Here is a 24,144-nt window from a genome sequence, read left to right as displayed (position 1 = left end):
GGAAGGAAAGAAAACCAAAGAAGAACTTTCCACCAACATCATAGTTTAAGGATCATTTCTACCACAAATAAAGAAATTGCCTCAACATACTTTAGGATTTTGGGACAGAGTTTGTGCTTATGGAAGATGTCACTTTAATTAAATCAATTACAAAGAAATTCAATCAGCAAAAAAAAGAAAACAAATGTGCCTAAATGATAAAGAGTTACCTGCAAGAGAACACAAGAAGACTTGAAAGTGATCTCAATTTGCTTTGTGCAAGTCTTTTGTCAGTCATTAATCTGCTCAACATCTTTAGTGACTTGGAAAATGGTCACAGTTATGAAATAGTTAAGCAATGTGTTCATTACATGCACACAAAGTTGATGTCATGTGCAATTGAACTACTCCGAAGAATGATGGAGTGGCCCCATTGTCATCCAGTAGTAGAGACAATTAAAAGGATAACCAGCCAAAAATATGCACGATCATATACAATAAAGATACCCGTTGTTAAAGTCGTCTAAATATTCATCCAGTCTTCAAAACCATGCACATTATGATTATAGTTACAAGAAATTGAATCAAACTGCAATTTCAATTTACAAAACCAAAAACTGTTGTTAGTGTAAGGGTGGAAAAAGGAAGGAGTCTGAGAGGATGTCAGTTAATTCTATCTTCTTGAACTGACATAATGTTTGAAGAAAAGTTAGCACACTACCACTAGAGGTCGAATTTATCCACAGATGTTTGCTAAGGCATGGCATTGAAAAAATACATAACCGAATTGATATAATATTGGAGAATCTTATCCAAAAAGTATTACATGATAAAGGCTAACATACCGTTCAGAATTTTGACATTACTTCCATGAAAGGGTTGTCATTAGGAAGAACATTCAGGTCATAACATAAAATTTAGCAGTAGATATTAGAAACTTGACTAGAAATTACAAATTTATACAAAGGCAATGTAATTAGATAGCTCAAAACTACACTACCCCTTCAACCAAAAATGGAATACTCAAAACCTAACAAAAAAATGCATAAAAGCATATACTTCCAGGAACAACAATAAAACACTGATTCAGAAGTGCCAACACTCAATGGATGCTCAATTTTTCAAAAGCTAATCGAATGTAAGAAAAGAATAGGAAGGTGAAAACTTCTACTCATAAGATACTACTTATTCTCTATGTGTAGTTGAGGTTTTGTCCACAAGTTGCAAAACTGAAACATAAATCAGAATTGAACAGAGAAGAGCAATGGATTATAAAACCACATAAATATTCTGAAATTGTCAATGTGAAGGGAAGGGTAAAATAGTACACATGGCGGGGATTCCTCACTAGAAATAAACAACCTCGATAATTGACAGATTTCAATTATCCTTCACAAACTTATTAGGACGATTCCTGCTACTTGGTCATATGTATCACCATTTGTTAAAGTCATCTCCTATAAATAATCTTCAAAGACATGTTGATGAAGCTTTTATTTATGAATAATTGAATCAAACAACAAGCTCTATTTCTAAATGAAACCCAAGAAGGGCAGTAAGTGTCAAGATACAAAAAAGAAAGAAGTTTAACTCCAAGAGAATGCTAATGTAATTCTCTCGTCTTTTACTAACCGGTGGACAATTTTTCGAATTTCCAGCTATTGAAGACAGTAGGATCTCCACAATTGGGCTTGGGGAGACTTGTCAAGTTTGTCTAGAAAGGTTTTTATTAGGTAGAATGGTAAGGTCAAAACATAAAATTTAGCAGCAGATATTGGAAACTTGACTAGATATTACGAATTTATACAAAAACAATGCTATTAGAAAGCTCAAACTACACTATCCCTTTGGTCTGGAAGTAGCAATACTCAATGCATGCTTATTCTTTAAAAGCTAATACAATAAAAAGAAATGAATAGGAATATGCAAATCTCTACACATAATATATATATACCCCCACCTAGTTTATAATCAAAATGGAAGACAAAAGTTTGAAACACCCAATTTTGGTTTTGTCCATTGGTTGCAAAACTCAAACGGAAACTAGAATTGAAAAGAGAAAATGGGAAATCGCACTGGAAATGAACAAATCTTAGCTCAACCATATAGAAAAGCAACAGATTATAGAATTGAATAAACCTTCTGAAAATGTCGGAATGAAAGGAAAGGTAAAATACTACCAACGATGGTGATACCATTCTAAACATATATATATAATAAGCTGCAAGAGTAAAAACATGAAACTGTTGGGGGAGATATTCTTCCAAGTAAACAATCCCAATAATTGACATAAATTTCAATTTCCCTTCATAAACTTAGTAAGATGTATGCAACCCTCAAAGCCAAAATTAGTTCATAAACTTATTAAGATGCCTGCAATTCCATCCATAACTAAGTTTTCTTCCTTAATTTCATAAAGAATATTTCATCTCACTCTCCATATAATCAAACTAGACTACACACAAAATCCTAATGACGTATAAGTTGAACTCAATTGACCTAGTGGCTAAACATAGAGTTCGATAGATGTCAGCTCAAAGTCTCATTGTCTTCCTTTTTCTATCATTCCACTAGAATTTGAGCAATTGCAAAAATCAAGTGAAGCAACATTGTTAACTAAACCAACATCATCCACAAGAAAAAATCAAAAGAAGTACTTCCCAACAACATCATAGTTTAAAGAAAATCTCATTACTGCCACAAATAAAGAAATTTCCTCAACATACCTTTCAGGGTTTCTGGGATACATATCTCATATTGAGCTGGTTTCAAAGGAAACTCAACCTCTTTAGTCTATTTTACTTCTTCTGCCATATATAGCCTTCAACTTTACAACAAAGATAGCTAACTTGCATTTCTTAGCTGTATAAAAAACCAAATGAAATATGTAGCCTCACACCATAAAAGACTAACCAATTACAGAAAAAAATTCATTATACTCAACCACCCTGAGCTTTATTATTATTTTTGTACACCTTATAGCCCAACTCTTTGTGATTGTGAAGACACAATCAATAAGTAGAGCAGATTTTCCAGAAGGGTTAATATTTGGAACTGCTTCTTCAGCTTACCAGGAACGCACCATCCATATATTCAACATGTTTATTGAAATAAGTTTCAATGTAATAACTTTTATGTTACTTAGTGGGAAGGAGCTGTTGATGAAGGAAATAAAGGAGTTGGCATATGGGATCCTAATGGTTTTGCATTAATTCTGGACTTCATTAATGCAGGCATGGCAGTGGATCAATATCACCGATTTGAGGTGAACTACTTGACTTCAACTTTTCTTTAGCTAAGATTACTTGCTCCAATTTTATTTCTCTGCCTCAACTTAAGGAAAACGCATTAAAATTTTATTAATTATCTCTAATCATAAGGATCTTCCACAAATGCTTGAAGATAAATATGAAGGATGGCTAAGCATACAAATAATGTAAGTTATTTGAACATTATAGGTCTTTTGAGACAAATGAGTGTGAACTTCATATTCATTTTTGTTTACAAAAGGATTTTGAGTCATACCTGCTTCCCAGCTTTTGGCGACCGAGTTAAGCATTGGATTACCTTCAATGAACCTCATACTTCACCATCCATGGTTATGATTTAGGCATTCAAGCACTAGGAAGATGTTCCATTCTAGGCCATCTAATGTGTAAGAAGGGGAAATCGTCCACTGAACCATACATTGTTGCTCATATCATTCTCTTATCCCATGCTGCAACCTATAGAAGTTACCAACTACATTTCAAGGTCTCAAACAGATCAGATCACAACTCATGATCAATACAAAAAAGGAAAAAAGCATTAAAATTTTACTTATTCTCTCTAATCATTGAGATCTTCCACAAATGCTTGAAGATAAATATGAAGGATGGCTAAGCACACAAATAATGTAAGTTATTCCAATGCTATAGGCCTTTTGAGACAAATGAGTGTGAACTTCATATTCATTTTTGTTTACTTTTATAAAAAAGATTTTGAGCATTATGCTTATACCTGCTTCCAAGCTTTTGGTGACAGAGTTCAGCATTGGATGATTACCTTCAATGAACCTCATAACTTCACCATCCATGGTAATGATTTAGGCATTCAAGCACCGGGAAGATGTTCCATTCTGGGCCATCTTATGTGTAAGAAGGGGAATCGTCCACTGAACCATACATTGTTGCTCATAGCATTCTCTTATCTTATCCCATGATGCAGCCTATCGTTACCAACTACATTTCAAGGTCTCAAACAGATCAGCTCACAACTCATGATCAATACAAAAAAGGTAAAAAGTTTCTTGAACATCTAATTTTGACATCTTTGTTAGTGCAACACTGCAACCACACAATTTTGATATATACAACAAAGTTTGATACAACTTTCGTAATAATGCAAACTACAATTCTTTACAGGTTGCTGTCATGGCTGGGTTGGCACCGGAAAGATCACAATTTGTTGCTATCAAGAATGAGTACTGAGTTTTCCTTTTATTTAGTTCTTAGACAAAAATACAAACTAAAGAATCAAATTATATTATTTCAATTTGAATCACAAAATTAAAATTGGTCAATGAGCCAAATGAATTGAAAATGAAAAAATAGAAAGAAATGTTAATCATACATGACTGAAATCATCGTAAATCTATGTGATATGAATGAAGTTATCTTGTCATTCAATTTTCTGCCTCACACTGTCAGTCATTCTTTAATATACTTGATACATAATTAAGTAAAATCCTTTGTTCATTTTATTATGCATTGAAATTTCTTGTGAAGAGCATGAGGAGTTGTCAACCCAAATTCCTTATGACATTAGAAAATGCCTTAAAAGATGACAAGAGGATAATGTACCATTGGGACTATCTCTCAAACTTATCTGCTGCTATAAGGTACTATTTCTTAAGCTTGTTGTTAGTTATCATTATAATGAACATAACATGAACTCAATGCAGGGAAGATGGTTGCAATGTACACGGTTACATTGAGTAGTCATTGATAGACAATTGGGAGTGGAACTTCAGTTATACTGTCTGGTTCGGAATCTACTATGTGGATTTTAAGAATAACATTACTAGGATACCAAAGGCTTCATTACAATGGTTCAAAGACATGCTTAAATTAGAAATAGAAGGAGTCAGTGAAATGTAAATTGCTTTGTAATGTGTCAAATACATTCTGTAATTATATAGTTATTTCAAAACTAATGAATGCAATGACATCAACAAAACAATGAAAAGATTTTGAGCATTATTCTTATACCTTCTTGGTAATTGCAGGTGTACTCCAACGTTATAGGTCTTTCGAGGCAAATGAGTGTGAACTTCATATTCATTTTTGTTTACTTACAGAAAATTTTGAGCGCTTATACCTGCTTCCAAGCTATTGGCGACCGAGTTCAGCACTATATTACCTTCAACGAACCTCATATAACTTCGCCATCCACGGTTATGTATTAGGCACTCAAGCACCAGGAAGATGTTCCCTTCTGGGCCATCTATGTGTAAGACGGGGAAATCGTCCACTGAATCATACATTGTTTCCCATAACATTCTCTTATTCCATGCTGCAGCCTATCGAAGATATTTCAAGGTCTCAAAAAAACAGATCAGCTCACAACGCATGATCAATACCAAAAAGAAAAAAGTTTATTGAACATCTAATTCTGACATCTTTGCTGGTGCAACCGCAAAACTTTGATATATACAACACAAAGTTTCTAATCTGTTAACACAAATTGCGTGATACCCTTTTCCCTTCCTCTAGTTTTCATCTTTGCCTTAACCATAACAAAAGCTAAATAGAAGTTTCTACTATTTCCTTTTGTTCCATGGAGAAAAGGTACACTTACAAAACCACTTAGGCTATACTTTACATATACAATTTGTCAGTCATCCTTTATTTTCCCAGAAAAAAAGTTGTCAAACTTTAATGTACAAAGTTGTTGAACAAATAACATGGCTGAATCAATAATTCTTCTTTTCCAGGCCTCCTCAAGTTGTTTGCACATTTTACCACGGGGTAAGAGAGAGTTGGTAAAACATGTCAAGATAAAATATGGGAACACCCCTATAATTATAACAGAAAATGGTAAGTTGTTTATGGATGGAAAGCTAGATAACCACAAATTCCATGGAGAGAAACCAAATTCTACTACCTTGATGGGTGAATTGTACAATTTATATGTACAAAATGATGACTGTAACAATGCTACTTTCGGATGGCAGGAATGGATGAAAAATGCAAAACCCTTATGACTTCAGAAAACGCCTTATAACATAACCAAAGGATAATATACCATAGAGACTATCTCTCAAACCTATCAGTTGTTATAAGGTATTATTCCAATTTCCAAGTCCTTAAGACTATAACATTACTTGTTATTAGCTATCTTAATCATGAACATAACATGAATTCTCTCGCATATCATCCAGATTTGACAAAAAGAAATCATAATTCATACTGCAATTGCAAGTATAGGCCAGCCAAGCAAACTAGGGACTTATTCACCTTTGAATTTATAGGCACCTAGTGTTTGGCATATCATCTGATTTAAATTATATTAATCACATTTAGCAATCACAGTCCAAACTTTACCGTGTAGTAGTATAAATGAATAACGAAGCATTTAGGGACATATAGGCAAAATCCATACCATCTGCTTTCACATTGTGAATATCATCATAAACTATCTAGGGGCATTGTGACCCAAAGCATACCATCCCTAATTACAAATGAATAGAAAAATTCATATTGCAATTGAGTTTAAGAAACCAAAGGCTCAGTTTTATTTTTCCAGCATCCTCATATTACTTATGAGAATAAAATCTCATAATTCATATTGAAATTTCATATAGATTCCATCCAACAAATTAGGATCTCATTCAAATTTAGAAATCATAGGCCACTTGAATCCATCTTCTGTTTTCACAGACCAAATCAAACTCATGAGTTTGTAAAGCCAATTAAATGTTCAGTGCATCAAGATCAAATACTCTTGAATAAACAAGATCAAGATTATAAACATCTCATTAACGCCACAAATGAAATCTCAAGAAATATACCATTTTTCTTGCTTGATATTATAAAGAAATTCAAAGATTGAAAATCAGGAGAGTTGTGCCACTAATAAAGGGTCGGAAAGGGCACAATGAAATCAAATTTTATCTCTCTATCCAACCAGTGTGTTCCAGGCATTGCAAAATAATTGAATAAGATAAAAAATTTAAAGATTGAATATTGAGAGAAAGAAATGAAGGTGTTTCTGTTATAAAAGGTCGGAAAAGACACAAAGAAATCAAATTTATTTCTTTCTTTAACTTTATCTAGAGTTTCAACCATTGCGAAAACAAAGTGAAGCAACATAGTGAACAAAAGCAACCTACATCCAAAACAAGGAAAAGCAGGACATCATGCTCAATCAATCTTGAAGTATTCATCATCAATTGATTACAGAAAGAAGAAAATACCACTACCGCCATAAACGGTAAAAATCTGCTTCTTGAAAATGTTAGGGTTTCGGAACCGGTTATAAGGAGCAGCTTAAGAAAGAAGGCACTTTCCTTGAATTGATTCCAGAAAGGAATCTCTGTCTATTCCACTCGTCAATTGTAAACATCGAATAAAGGAGGAAAGATGAAATAACTCTGATACAGAAAGGAACGAGAGAGATTCGCAAGTGAGAATAGAGAGAATGAAACGGAGCCATTGAAGAAGAAAACAGAGACATTGAAAAAGAAGAGAGAATAGAAAGGTAAGAATGAGTGAGTGATCGCGACTGAGAAAGTAAGCGCGTGATGGAGAGAGAAAGAGAGAATGAAGTATGAGAATGAAAGAATAAACAATGATGGTCTTATTTATATAATAACCAAATGCGGTTATAATTGCGTTGGAACCACGCTCTTAATCATATATGGCGTTACAACTACGCTTCCCGGTTTATGGCGGTAGCGGTACCCTCTCTCTTTTTCTTTCTTTATCATTTTTATTTAATTCATTATTGTTATATTATTTATACAAACAAATAAATTAATCTGCTAAATTATATGTTTTTATGTCAATCTAAAATTAATTATATTAATATGAACACTAATTCTTTAACATCATTTTTATTTAATTCGTTGCTACTATTATGTCAATTTATACCCAATAAAATAACTTTATATGTTTTGAAATCTCATTTTATGAAATATCTTTATGAAATTTGCCAACTATTCTAACCAAAACTATTTCATTATAAAAAAAGTAATAATCCAATGTAAATGATAAATAATTTTTTTATTTAATTCGTTATTACTCTTATATTAATTTATACAAAAAAAATAATCTACCAGATTATTTGTTTTTATGTTAACCTAAATTAATTATATTTATATTTTTCTTCGCATCTATAAATAAGAACATTAGTTCTTTATCATCACTTTTTCACATTGTTGAGTAATATTTGTTTTGATGTTAAGTTTTTGATATCTTATTTTATAAAATATTTGATTATAAAAAAAGTAACAATCCAATATAAATGATAGATGTATATAATCTTACATTTATAAATCATATTGAAAATTTCATTTAATATATTAAAATTTTGAAATACAGAAAACAAATGTTAAACTTTATTTTTAAGGTTAAATATTTTTGTTGTTGTAATCAATATTTTTACATTATAATGAATGAAAAAGATTTTTGGTTATTACATGCAATAAAACTTCAAAGTTTGAAGTGTAAAATGTAGGAAGCTTGTTTACAGAAAACAATATAGTAATCTTTATATATAGACATAGGGTAACATCCAAACGTAAAAGTGATGTAACTAGAGCCTCTATGAAATGGGCCTACTATAAAAGTAATTACCAATTATTTTCTAATTTTTAAACTCCATATTTTTAATGACTATTTTTTTATCCAAATTAATTATCATTTAAAAAAAATATGATTACTATTAACTTTGAATCCATGTGATTAATTATTGGTTGTTATTATCTAACTAAATTTATATCCTATCAAACAATAAAAATAATCTAATATTATGTATATGTAATGAAATAAAAGTATATATACTTCCATTTACTTCTGCGATGTGAAATTCCATTTGGGTCAAAGTAATTTAATTTGAAAAATTAGATCCTTTGTTATTTATAATAAAGTTTAAGTTTGTCATCTCAATCCATTTGGATATCCCATATTTTTTAAGATGTATATCTCTTATAATTACATATGAGAAAAAATATTAGCTTAAGTCATTAAATTTCTACGTAATTTAATATTGTATTTATAATGATATTATTTAGCTTAAAATAATTTAAACTTTAATTTATACTTTTTAATTCTATTATTTAGTTACATGTATCCTTTTAACTTACATGTTATACCAACCTACCAGATTAATCTAATTACATATGTGACATTATAATAAACTCATTAACTAATAAACATTTTAATATCATGCTATACTACCACATATTATGTTAGAACTAGACATAGAGTTAGTATCAGTGGCAATTCTAATATCCATAAGTAGGGTGTGCGATATATATTATAAATTTAAATAACAAAAATCATACATAGTTCTATACAATATATAAAATGTTAGTATACTTGCATACATCTAGAACTTACTAAAGATGGTTGAGTGGGTGTCTCTTTCCTTTTAACTATTATATAACGTTATTATTTATTTATTTTATACCATATTATTAATAACACAAAACTCTACATATTACATATCCGTAACCCCTAAACCATAATCAAACGGCAGGATTCACATCCTATCCAATAAAGATTGTTTTTATAAGGAAAACTATTGGACCCTTATCCATTTAATATTTAAAAATATAATTTTAAAGTAATAACATAATTTTAAGGCAAAATCAACTGCAAAAGAAATGCAGCTCTGGACTGACCAAAGCAACCAACTAGTCATGCTGGCTTTGGAATGTAAAAAACAAGTACAATGTACATGATGATAAGTTTCAACTTCAAATGTACATGGTGATAAGAAAACTTGGCAAATTGTTGTAGGCTCATAATGGAGTTTAAGCTCTCTTCACCAGCACTACCATATTTTTTCATGGGCTAAGTAAAAGAATCATAGAAGTGAGATTGACATCATGTCTTGACTCAAAGACTTAAGACATTAAGTCTATGAGTTCATCCACTTATATACTCTTTAACTCATTTATTTTTGCCCAATGTGAGACTTCTTTATTCACACTTGGAAACATGAAGAAGGTAGGGACTCATGTGTTGAGTTTGACCTGGAGACACATGCTGATAATATCTCTCTATATGTTGAGAGAATGTTTTCATTTGAGATGAGAAGTGGAATATCATAATGTCGTGTCATAGTGAAGGATGTTAATTGTTAGCAGATCCACAAAAGCACTGAGACGTTAATTGACCTTGATGTAGGGTGTAACATGAGCATTGACTTTGATGCAAGTTGTAACACGAGCATTGGTAAAGATGCAGGGGTGTGACATGGACATTGGCTTGGACGTAAGGATGTGACACATACATTAGTTAGCATTGACGCAAGGTGTGTGTTGTGGGTATACTCCTTATGGTGGAGTATGATAGTTCTTGATTGTCTGAGTAGACAATGATGGTAGCAGCTGAGGCTTTCCAAGGAAACTCCAAAAGTTCAGTTTGACTGAATATTGAATATGACGATTATTGGTGAACTTTTGTGTAGAGTTTCCAATATATCAAAAGACTTCCTAGCAATATGTGGTTAGGCGGCGTGTTTTATTTGATGCGGTACAGGAAGCTGCACTACAGTTTAGAGAGCTAGGCTCTTAGTAACATCATCAGGAATACTCATAAGGACCATATTGTCGGGGAGTAGTTAAAGAGGATTAAACATTGAGCAAGGTGTAGTCATATATTCGCTAAGGTGAAGATTCTTGTGTAGAGATATTCATTTATGTTGGATATTCCAAGTGTGAATGAAGAAGTCTCACATTGGACAAAATAGATGAGTTAAAGAGCACATAAGTGGATGAACTCATATACCTAATGCCTTAAGGTTTTGGGTCAAGATGTAGTGTCAAACTCACTTCTATGTTTCTTTCACTTAGCTCATGAAGTAATATTGTAACTCATGGATGAAGATCTCTAAACACCTCCTATAGTTTAAATAAAAAATAATTCAAATGAATGATGAATAATATAGTGACTATATATTTGGATGGGGATTTGTTGTCCCCAACCATGTCTCTCAGAGTGAACTAAAACTGATAAAGTTATGAATATTTAATTTTTTTTAACTAATATGGCATAATATGATTGGTCCAGGACAGGGTTTGGGACAGCAAATTATTCTCAACTATATTTCATCCTTTAATCTTTTAGTTTGGTAGTTATCATATATATTTCTATCATCAAACTTGTCAAGAATAAGTAGAGATAAGCAAACGTTATAAGATTAGAATTTGGAAAATTGATTAAGACATCTTCAGATTCCATAGTTTGTTGTTAATCTTTCTCCCCCCCACATATTTACATGCTTCTCAGCCTCTGAACTTTAAAGTATAGACACCTCTACTCATATTATGACTATAATTGATATCGAGAAGACAGAAGAAAAGGACAAAAACTGAAGCCTGCAAAACAGTGTTGCGTCTTTTTTCTCTTCCCTATCCCAGGGCCTGAAATCCTTTTTCCTCCGTCACATGATTCTTTAACCCATCTGCACTCAAACAACCACACAAATTAGGCCTTAAGCCATGAAATGCATATAAAAATGATGTCTTTTTTGCCCAACAATAATGCGTTGAAAATACACACAAATTATAATAAATGGTGACAAAGGAAAAACTAAGAAACAACATCACAACCGATAAAATCAGTAATTAACCCTGCACGTCCTCCTTGGACTTGCATAAAAATATTGCAATGATGCTTCAGAAACCTCAGTAATCTAACATAACATGTTTAATAATATATAATTCACATAGGAAGGTTCCTCTTAACTTTGTTGTCTTTAGTTTGCAAAATACAAAAGTTAAGTGATGATGTCTGTATTTATGTTTTGTTTTTTAGGATGTAGGACCTGAGAGGAAAATAGAATCAAAGATGAAAGAGAAATACGAATGGAGCAAATATTGAAAGCAACAAAATTAACCACCGCAAGTAGTATGATTCAGTTTCTGAAACAAGAACCATCAATGTAATTTAACTAAGTGAAAAGAGCAGTTTCTGAAGGAAAAAACCCATCAATGTAATGAAACTGAGAGAAAAGAGCAGTTTCTTCACTTTCTTGCATACAAAATAACATACACTGATACACCATATAATTAATACAAAAGGCCACAAAGATATAATGGTTCTTAAATAAAAAAGAAACTGAAAGAGAAAACAGAAGATAATAGAAACAGAAAGATACCAAGGAAAGGTATATTCTAAATATCAAATTCAATTATCTAAATCATGATACAAGATCTCTCTTAAAATCACATTGTCATAAGGAGAAGAAAACAAGTGTGGTTAAATTTACCTTGTGGTTTGCAATGAGGTGGATCTTCAAAGAGAGAAAGAGAAAGTTGCTTATAAGCAAGGCCAATGTCAAAGAGTATCAACCCTGATGAAGGATCATTCACTATGATATCCTTAACAGGTAGCCACAGAAAAAGCTCCTCTTGCTGAAGACCCTCCACACCTATGAGGCTACCATAGGTGAGGTTAGCAGTGACCTCACGCTCAAACAGAACCCTATTCTCGTACATGGTCAAACAAGGTGCATCAAGGAACACTTCTAAGCGACCATCTTCTGAGAAAGTGTAGGACTTTACCTCTTCTGGTAACAAACCTGCTGGTAACCCTTTTGAACGAAGAAGGTCATGAATTGATGAAGAAGAAGAAGAGAGAGAAAATGGGAAAGAGAATAGGAGGGAGAGAGAGAAGGAGAACAAGGTTGTGAAGAGTTTAAGGAATGCCATGCTTTTTTTTTCTTGGACCATAAAAGAGAAAGGATCACTAGGGTTTTAAGTTAAGAGGAGTTTTCTTTTAGACTGAAGTGAAAGTGGGAAATGGAAAGATTGTGTTTAAGAAAATATGATGAATTTGTGGAGTGACTATGTTGCCCTTGGTTGGTATGACTTCAATTGTGTCTGTGTATGTGTCTTGTTTGCTTGTTTGAGGTTTAATTTGCAACCACATTTTTGAACATGGTATACTACTACTCTACTCAAACTATCTCAACTACATATTACATTGATTTGTTTATATGCTTATCAGTTTGTTGGATCTTTTCTTGATGTATGTTGTAACTTATCTTGTAATCTCCAAAGATTGTTAGTACTACTGTTAAAATAATTACAAATTGCTCCACCTTAACTATTGTCCTTAACCTTCCTCCAAAGTAAAAAAAACAACTGTTCACATATGAAATATGGCATGCATCACTATCAAATAAAGTTGCTTATGATATCATGGCACAAAGATTTGATATCTAAACTATATATCGTATTAATAAAATATATCATATTAATTAAAAAATCAAATATTTATTATTTTTTTCTCATTTTTGTTTTAATATCATTGATCTAAAATATAATTTGTAACAATAATATTTTTGTACAGTTGAAGAGCACAAACTAACCAACAAACAATAATGTATGATAATTATTGTGCATAAAATGGCCCAATATGCTCAACTGGCACTCTTGTTTGATTAGTCATGTTGCATCATTAAAATTGACAGGAGGATATTATCGCTCACCAAAGCCAGAGTTGGTGCATTAAGACAGCATAATCAAGACTAACATAGAAAGCAATACACAATCATAGATAATTAAGCCATGGATAGGTAACTTGGATTATAAAATAAAAAGGGTAAATCTGTCAATCCACTAAGTGAAGAAAAATACGATGGAGTATATGAAGAGAGTAACCGCTGTATTTGCAAATTGCAGTCACCGGAGGAACAGAGAGGTCAGAAAATTAGCATCGTATCAATTCTATTACTGTTTGAGGGTAAATTGGTCATTTGAATCTTTCACGGTTGTGGTAAGATTTCAGTGTGTCAACAGCCCCTGAATGCTTGGTTTTATTTAGCTAATAAAATGGCCTAAGGCCTAGGGAATCATTTGGAAAATATCTCTTTCTGTTACATATTGTTAAGAGAAATTGTTTTTTTATTTTTTGAAGGAGAATTTGATTTATAAATAATAAATTTGTGAAAGAGCATACTATTTGTACATTGTCAACAAAAAAAAATTCATACATAATCAATATATTATTTTTTGAAGAAGAATTAATAATAACTAAAAATAAATATTAAAAATTAGATTAACATTATATAAAAAGTTTACACTATTAATTTATACCTATCGAGGGACCTAAAGTAGCTACTTCTTGTTTCCTGATTTGAAACACGTGGACCAACACATCCACCTCCAACTTTGAAACATCTATCTTTCTTCGGATTCTAGCTTTTTTAAAAACCGTTATGCACATTCAGACTTGTGGTTTCAGGTTGCCACTGATATTTGGCCTACGTGTGATTTCAAACGCATACTCACTTTTATGACACCTCTCTATTTTGTACTTTTATTTTATATTTTCGGCCACCTACTTTAATAAATTATAAATCATTCTTCTAATGTTAACCCAAAATCACAAGGAAGAGTTTTACCATTCCGCTATATATATATATATATATATATATATATATATAATAAAACAAAAGAATACCATATGGTATCTCTAATTTGATATTACAAACATTTTCCTGCCTAGTTTATTCTTGTATGATTTTCGGTACATATTGTTCTATATATAATAAGTAGTTTCCGTTTTCTTTCTCTTCAATGCCATTGTTTTAAGCTTTAACCCCAAGCTTAGTATTCAATGGAGTTTTTTCTAGGCAATAAATCACAACAGTGCTTTAGTTTTCACACTTCGTAAGTATACTTTGTAATGATTTTACAATGAGACTAGATGAGAAATGAAAGCAAAAAACGAAAAAGAAAATCCAATCAATCTAGTTCGAGGACAATTCAAGATATGATAGTGTAAAACAATATAGTTGTTTCCTTATGATATTATATTTAACATTGAAAGTAAATTTTAACCTCCATTATCTAAACTTTATACCATATATTTTTTCACTATTCCTAAAATATCTTTCCTTTAGTTCAAACTAGAATCAAACCATAAACTATAAGGGAAGATCTGAAACCAAGATTTTAGAGATCACAAGTTCATATTTCATATTCCGTCCAATGAAAAGTAACACTTCATTAAAAAAATTCTAAAAATATAACATGATATTTTTATATTAGTTGGAGAAATTTATTTAATCAGAGATATCCAGATATAATTATTTTAGGACATAATCCTTATTTCGATTTTCCTTCCTCGTGCCTACTACTACCCTGTGCGTGCCCTTAACACGAAGTTAACTGAAACGTACAACAGATTCGGCCCAAGGAATGAATGGCCTATGCATTGAAGTGGTTCTCTATAACCAAAGTACTAAAATTCTTATTATAACGGCCTAATAACTTCAATGTAGAGGCCCAACAATGCTGTTCATTTTAATGTTCCTAGTTTAGGTTGTTTAGCTCATTTCTTGTTTTTCAAGTACAACTGTTTCAACATATATATATATATGTATTTTAATCCAACTAAGTTTTTTTTATCATTAAGAACAGTAGTGAACTACAGACAATTGAAGGCTTTGAAACATAGTTGTATATATCAACATCAATCATCCAGTGTATATATAACTGTAGCTAGTACCAAATAAGACTTGTTTCTATGAAAGGAAAATATGAGCATGTGAATAAGCCCAGGTGCTTCTCAGAGAGAAGACATTGTGGAGGACTTTGACAGAAACCTCTCCTTTTAATTATATGAGTGTTTATGTAAAGTGTAAACTTACCAATACCCAAGCAAAACAATAATTATGAAGGATTTCAAAAGGAGAAAAATATGAAAGCAGTGACGGTATTAAAGATTTTACTCTTTCACTACATTATCTACCATTCATTTTTTAATCATTATTGACTTTTAAATAAAAGTAATACAAATGAATGGAAAATGATACACTGACTATGTATAAATCTTTATACTGTCGGTTCGGTGTACAGATTTTCACTCTTTCAAAAATCAAAATTTAATGCAATTTTAGTCTTTAGGTGGTTTATGTCCACAGTAGATAATGCTTCAACAAACAGAAATTAATCTTACATTTCCTGCAATCAGCAGTTGGTATGAACATTGAAAACACCATAATCAATAAACAGAAATCATAGAATCAATGCAGCCATTGATTGGCCATTTTCAATTAGCATGTGATGATTAAAGCTTGTATTTTGAGTAGTTTACATCATTATTGGCTAGAGAGCAAAGAGTGGAAGTGATGTGTCCTTAACTTTTTTCATTATTATTTAGTAAAAAACGATGGTAGATATATATAAGTTTATAGATAATGTCAATTGTATAATTGGAAAAACCATCCCTATCATGTGTGATCCCATTCAAGAATGACACAAATTTCAAGGTGATCAATAATATCATATGTAAACATATAAAATGAGATTATGGGTTAATAATTTGAGCACAAGAAGTATATTTTTAAGCATCTTGCATCTTTAAGAAACCTTGTTAATCAATTGGACCAGTGGTCCTTAAAGCTACCATTCAGATGGAGCATACCCTTAACAAAGGTATACCTGGGGTTAGGTAAGGTGGAACCTTGAAGGTTGCAATAAAATAGAAACATTAGCGTCAAACTCAGATCAATATTTATGTTTATATCGCTTTCAGCTTATGTTATCATCAAATACAATAATCTGAATTGACAGGAACATAAGCACTAGGGAATAAACTACAAGAATTATGTCACAGCATTTACCTGAGTAGTACCCTTTTAATGTAGAATCGTTACCACCTTCTTGGCCTGTGTGATGAGTTTGATTACATGCCAATATTGGCTCACAAGTTTTATGATTTAAATAAGTTTATTAGGCCTATTACATGTTAATAGTGATGAGATTGAGAGCTTCAATCCAAGCATTTTTTAAAAATGTTGTGTTTTAGTTGCCAAGTGGTCCAAAAACATTGGAGACAATGCAAAGAGAGTAATATGAGGCTTATGGGTGGTGGGGGCTAATGGTGGTTATGGCTTATCCCTATAAGCATGCATATATGCTCATACTTATTTATGCTTATTCCACTCTCTAACCATCAATATCTTATTGCTTACAAACAATTAATTAGTTGTTTATATTTGCTGTTAGGTTTCTGTAGCTATCAATGCAATATATTGAAGTAGCCTTGTTTAGCTTATATCAGTAATGCTAGATGTTAGGAAAACATTAGGCGCAAACTCTTACTTTACTTTAATTGTTTTGAACAGGATAATAAAAACTATGGGTAGCACTAATATTTTTAAGGCAAGGAGGAAACCATGTTGATAATAACACTGTGGTACTGTATAGCGCTGATGAAACATGGCACCACACTGAAACATTCAAAATACTAACAAAAAGGTATTGGTTGGCAGAGAAGAAATAGAATAAAATGTATTCAAGTTGCTGTATAGAAGTGATGCGATGTAGTGATGAAACATGGAAACACATAACAAACATGTCTCATAAAAGTGAGGTTAACTACATCAATAACAATACTATAAAGTAATCATGTTAATTCACAAATCATTGATATTTATATGTTTTCTAAACATTTTGCCTATGATCTTTTTATCATCCATTTGCTACTAGAAATTGTGCAAAAAGATGTAATTACTATATTCCAATTGTTGATACCCTGAAAGCAGTAAGGCACGGAGAAGTTGTTGATTTGAAAAGGAATGCTTCAAATTTCTGTTTTTCATTTTTAACCAAATCTGGAGACATAAAGTTTTAAATTATATAATTCAAAGATGATACATGAAGTTTCACATTTTATGGAATAATATTTATCATCATGTGAAAAATATTATTAATTTAGATTAGTTTTATGCATATATCAATTCTGAATACAAATTTGAGTTTCTCATATCATACCACACAGATAACAAAAACTCAATTTAGTAAAAGAACACAAAAGGCCAAAGAAGTATATTTGTATCACATTGTTTAGTCTATACAGGCATTCATTGTCTTAGTTGTTGAAATGTTTGGTCTGTTTAGCTATTTTATAGATCAGAAGGCCAATCTAGTACTATAATTCACTTAGACAAATGCTAATTGCCCAATGAGTACAATTATTGCTAAATATTCCAAAACATAATAGGTCCCCATGTACACGCCCAGTATGTTGAGGATATAACATAGGAAAAAGCTAGATGATTCTGCAGTAAAATAAAACAAAGATATTTTTCTTTTTTAATATTGCAGTTTACTTTTTTATTATTCATTAGATATACATGAATTTTTTTATCTTATTCTAAATTTGAAAATTATAATACTATACTTTCTCAAAGCCTAATCAAAATTTAATAATTCATTATGAATTTAAATATAAAAAAGATTGTCCAATATACAAAACTCACACTTAATAGAGTTTAGGATGAGTTGATGTACATGATCTTACTTTCACAAATATAATAATGTTTTTTTTATGATTGTGTTGCACTCATACTTGCTTTCATTTTGAATTTAAATAAATTGTAGTTTAATTATTAAAACTTTAAAAGTATCAAAATTGAACTAATTTAAATTGTTTAACTAAGCGTTGGGATGTTGATGGCTAAGAAAGAAAACAAAAAAGGTAAGGAATTTCAGTTGTATTTTGTTTTATGAAGGCTAACTCAGAAGAGTTAACGTTTAATTTCTCGCTCTCCTAACAAAAGCATTTTCCACTGTATTATTTGGGGATGGGGATCACTTATCCCAATTTGGTGTACCCATTTCTATCTCATTCCATTCATATATTAACATATGAAATTAATATATTATTTTAATAAAATAAAAATAAATTGAGGTGTTATTTTTGACTTATTAGCAAATAATAATTAGTTAGGGACATGGGACAAGAACTTTTATGGGACAGATATAGTTGGGTAGAAATTGTCCTGCCTAATACAATATTTTGCGACTCTCCTCCTAGGTCCTAGCATGCTATCCCAAGCTATTTATTTTGTTCTCTTATATTTAACATGCTAACCCAACCCAAGCTACTTCATATCTCGTAGAGAAATTATTAAATAATATAAGACAAGTGGTCACAATAAACTTATCATTATTGATAATATATTAATCATTTCAAATTAAATGAGTTTATTCATATTAAAAAAGTCTAATACCATAATAATTTCTCCTTTTTAACATACATTCTTAACAACTAAAATGGTCCCCTGTGATAATGAACACTAAAATGGAAGATATATTGTATGACTTTAATATAATTTATGAATATTATTGTACTGGCTACCTTTTGAAATTTCTTTTTGATTGAATGCACATACAGAACAGAAATGGCAAACCATAAAGAAGACAAATAGGAGAAGTATTGCTGCTTACACAAATTTTGCAACCTTATAACCCTTTGTCACACTGCTATGTGTTTTTTTCTGCTTTATCAGTCTCAGCCAAACCCAACTTTGTCTCTATAAATAACTTGTCTCTTTCTTCCATGGACCGTGTTATACAGCAAAAATGTGACAGACACACCCTTCAAGAGGTGTTTTATATTCTCCTTTAAAAATAAACAACTAATTTTGTTTTCAAATAATATATCCAAGTAATTTTCTCATATTAGAAATAATATAACTTATCTCTTCCGGCAAGTAGAATAAATATGATATGTGTACTGTTTTGTTTTAATTATAGAAATTTTTTACAAAATAATTAAATATGACACATCATAACTTATATCTTAAGTAAGGTTTCAGGTTTCGGGTTCGAGTTTTGTGAATGAAAAAAATACCCACTAGGAGAGTTAGTCTCATTCACACTCACCTGCAGATATTTCTGGCTCAGATAGGATTACATCAAGTACAAGAATACTTATACTAGGAATACATTATTCACAATAAGTAAACAAGGAACAAACTCTGATTCATTTGATTTACTCTTATGCTGTCTTACTCCAATCCAAAATTTTATTGGCATTGTTCTCTAACATTTGACTAGTACTGTGATTTTCAGGCGAGTTTTATGGCCTGAAAACTGACAGAGTTGGTCATTTCTATTGGAGCATAGTGGAGAGGGCACTGAGATTTAAGAGCATTATAAGTTTTGGTTTTACGTGCAACTGCCACCGCCAGCAAATATGTTATCTAGAATTTCGTTATAGGCACACATTATAAGTTATTTTGTTTGCTTTTGGAATTTGCTGAAGAAAGCATGTTTCAACCTCGAACAGAAATCCAACAGTTCATTTAATACACACATATGGTTTATAGTTCCTTGATTTAGTGACAGAATCTGACACATCACACAAACAACTATTTGTTAAGGAAAGAGAATTTGGACTCATTATTTCCCATCACGGGTGGATCAAATGAGCTTATCAAGATTTTTTATGCTTGGTTTATATCCCCTTTTTATTCCCGCACTACTATGAGTTATGTACAAAATCATAACTAGACAAATGTCTTTTACCAAATTGCAAAGTTTGTTTGCAGAATAGCCATGCCCATTTAGTAAAATAGGACAATTTTCTTCTTATTTTTATAATTCGTTAGTTCGGATTAAATAGTTGAAAGAAGTTGGAAAAAGTTGGCATGTTGTTTCTAAAAGCATAAAGAGAGGAGTTTAGAAGTGTGGTTGCCTAGTTTAAATTGTATGTGATATTGGCATGACGAACTCAGTATATGATTTGCTGATACTTGATATATATATATATATATATATATATATAAAGCAAATAAGTAAATGGTATAACTATGTTCCATTATAGAAAATAAGTCCAGAGCCACTTTGAGTGACCGTGCATGATTGCTGGCCTCAATTAATAAACCATTCCAACAGAATGTTGTGATTATTATACTAAAAGGGTAAAACAATAAAGAGAGAAAAATGTAATAAATTTACTGGATAAGAAGAAAGACAACAGCTTTCTTTCTTTGAAAGAGGAATTGCTTTTTACAGTGGCTAGATTCAGTTCACTATGCAAGTTAAAACCAAGAACTAAACAAGTCTTTTAACATAGACTCAACCTAGATAGAGCAATTAACTTTTTTTCTTCTCCCTAACATTGTCCTCAAAAACAGTTCGTGTGAACTGCCATGAAAAGCTACCAACCAACCACATCATCATAATAATGTCTACTTTTAATTCTGATTGATCCACTGCTTGTGGCCTGGAAACCATTTTGGACACTTAGGACTAAAATAGCTTGATGTAACCTTTGAGTTCAATAGCTCCAGCACAGGTGCAAATTTCACACACCTTGGTGTCTTGTACTGATTTATTGATGCACCTAAGCTAATGGCATAATCCATGAGCTTGTCAAAGGTGCCCTGCTCCACAATCTTGATCTCAAGGGGCCCTATTGATTTATCAGAAACACGGCATTGGCGGTACACACTGTTGAGTGATTCCTCAATAGTTAAGCAACAATCTTCATACACACAAGGAGGGATTAATGTTGAACTATTGAGAGTGAGCTCCCAATACAGCACATAGTGACCTGGGATTGTGTTTGTGTCTGCATAGCTTGTATACTCAGACACAGATGCATCAAATGGCACTAAGTGTGTCACAGCATTCTTCATTGCATTTTGAAGCTCTACCTCATCAGTCTTATCTGAATCAATGCTCAAAACCACATTTTTTCTGCATATAAAGTTGAATTGAGGGGCCTTGTTCTTGAATCCTGCCACTTTCAGCACATCACCAACTCTGTAACGATATAGTCCTAAAATGAATATATAAACAAAGCAATTGTCAAGACATAAGACTTCTAACAAAAACTGTTCAAAATATTAGAATGGACAAGAATAATTTCTTACCAGCATAAGTTGTGACAACAAGCTCATATTCTTGGCCAAGTTTGACATCAACAAGCTCAACCAACTTTTTTTGCTCTTTCTCATTAAGTGATCTTGGGGTTTGAAGAGAATGATCACTGACCCCATTGGTTCTGTTGACAGGTAAGAACTCAAAGTAGCACATAGTAGGGATGAGGGTGTAAGATACATCACTGGGTTTGCATAGAGGGTTGAGGTTGACACCAAAGTAGCACTCACTAGAGGCATACATGGTGCAAACAAGTGGGAGACCATTGCTATAGTAATCCAATATGGGGATATACTGTGACATTGTCCCAGTCACAATAACATCCACATACTTAGTGTTGGGCCAGAGCTTAGTAATAATCCCCTGCCAAGAACTCTTGCTACACTCACTTTGGATAAAATCAGCAAGTTTTGGGTCAGGTTTGAGGATGTTCATCACAGACTCTCTGACTTTGGTGTCAGTGATTAAGGAATTGATGGTTCCTGTTCTAATATCATTGGAAAGAAGGGTCCAGTGTTTCTCAAGGAACCTAATTGCCCTTATGAAGCCAGAGGCAAAAACAGCACCTACCCTAAGAACCTCTTTGTTTTGGAAAAGACCACAAAGCAATTGGGAATACATGCTTTGATAGGAATCAGGACAGAGGACTGTCTCATTTGGGCTTGTGTAGTTTGTGTAAGGGTCATAGGGTCTGTTTCTAAAAGAGGAACTTTTGTAATAGCTTGTCAGAACTGGCCTTGCTACTATCCCTCCAGGTGTTTTGGCCTCAGATTTTATGAACAATAGGTACATTCCTTTCCCTTTTTCTAACCCAGGAACAAACTGGCTCATCACTGGGTTCAACAAGCTATACAGCAAGCTCCTCCTCTCTAACTCATCTTCAATTGTTGGCATCAGTTTTCTCTCTCCCCCAGATGTACCAGAGCTACAAAAAGAAAACAACCCCATCAAAATATATTCAAAGAAACACAACCCCATATGAAAAAAATGGTCTTTTCAAAAACCAAAACAACCCCATTAAAATATATGCAAAAAACTACAACCCCATATGAAAAAAAATGATTTTTTTATTGTATCAGAACAAAACCAATAAAAACAAAGAACTTTGTGTATGTATTGGATAATGAACACACCTAGTGAGGAACTCAGAAATGGGCTTGGAGCAAAGGATTGGAGAGGTGTCACCATTGGCGATGCGATTGATGTCAGGTTGGAGATCCTCGTACGAAACAACAGGCAATAGTTTCTTGAAAGTGTCACGGTCTGTTTGGCCGTTGAGACCATGTCGCTGAAGGTACTCAACGTTTGCATTGAGGGACAGGATTTCTTGGAGAACCTTCTTCTGGACATGATCAGCGTTGGAGGTGACATCCTCAATGAAGTCGAGAGTTTTGTTGTTATTTTCTAAGAGGTTGTAGTCTCTGGGAGCTTCAGGCATGGTTGCTAAGAGAGAGAGGTTTTGTGTGTTGTGTAAGAAAGAGGGAATAAGAGTTATGAAACTGTATTGGAAATTCGTTAGGAAGAAAGAGGTGTGTGTTGAGCATGTGGTGAAATGAATGGGATGTGGTATATATAGCCAAATGCCATGCTGGGTTTGCTTCTGAGTGGGGACTATGGAGTAAATACTCAACCATTCAGGCAGAAGGGGAAAATGCATTAGAATTTAGAATATGTATGTCTCACGTTTTTGTTTTCATTTTTCATAGTAAGATATGGATGGGGGATCATTTGCTTAAGAAAATTCGGATAAAATTATAAAAATAAAAATTAATATTTTAATATTATTTTTTGAAGTTTTATTAGTTTGAGTTATAAGTATAAAAAAATTATAAGATAAGTGATCTTTATGATATATCTCTTGGACGAGACAAGATGCTCTCTAAGATTTGAGAGGAAAATATATAAAAAAATAAAAAGAAAATGCTAACATTTTTCTCTTAATTATATATTAATTAGGTATAAATTTGTATATTGATTAATTACGTGTAGATATTACACTATAAGTTTTTTATACTCTCCTAGACCCACCTTATTGCTTCATTTTTGGATTTAGACTCGCTTCAGCATCATGTTGATACCCGTTGGGTCTACTACCATAATTTTCAATAATTTATGTAACTGAGTATTTTTACCACAATCTTATATGTTATTTAGGTAACAAGTAAGAGAAATTTTTTTACAAAATAATTTAAAGTTTTAAATACATTTTAAATCGACTATTTCGACATTATGGTGTAAAATTAATTTAATAAGAATTGTTCAATCAA

General features: G+C 32.1%; 2 protein-coding genes across 3 annotated transcripts; both read right to left on the bottom strand.

The window, feature by feature from the left end:
* Positions 11,377-13,202, bottom strand: LOC109352744. 2 transcript variants are annotated; one of them, XR_002108397.1, is made up of 3 exons: positions 12,460-13,202; positions 11,521-11,652; positions 11,377-11,480 (listed from the first exon to the last, which is right to left on the bottom strand). XR_002108397.1 is itself a non-coding variant. In XM_019594934.1 (2 exons), exons 1-2 carry the CDS (start codon positions 12,920-12,922, stop codon positions 11,600-11,602), a joined length of 516 nt encoding a protein of 171 aa, XP_019450479.1. In that variant the 5' UTR covers positions 12,923-13,202; the 3' UTR covers positions 11,377-11,599. The 2 variants fall into 2 exon arrangements, 1 of the variants encoding a protein (XP_019450479.1); XM_019594934.1 differs by having other exon boundaries at positions 11,377-11,652.
* On the bottom strand, positions 20,929-23,434 carry LOC109351892 (indole-3-acetic acid-amido synthetase GH3.6-like). Its single transcript, XM_019593570.1, has 3 exons — positions 23,011-23,434; positions 21,871-22,802; positions 20,929-21,776 (listed from the first exon to the last, which is right to left on the bottom strand). Exons 1-3 carry the CDS (start codon positions 23,313-23,315, stop codon positions 21,190-21,192), a joined length of 1,824 nt encoding a protein of 607 aa, XP_019449115.1. The 5' UTR covers positions 23,316-23,434; the 3' UTR covers positions 20,929-21,189.

Source organism: Lupinus angustifolius, chromosome LG07 (genome assembly GCF_001865875.1).
Source record: "Lupinus angustifolius cultivar Tanjil chromosome LG07, LupAngTanjil_v1.0, whole genome shotgun sequence".
NCBI classification, from domain to species: Eukaryota; Viridiplantae; Streptophyta; class Magnoliopsida; order Fabales; family Fabaceae; genus Lupinus; species Lupinus angustifolius.
Note: the sequence above shows the minus strand (reverse complement) of the source record. Positions and strands in the feature narration are given on the sequence as shown.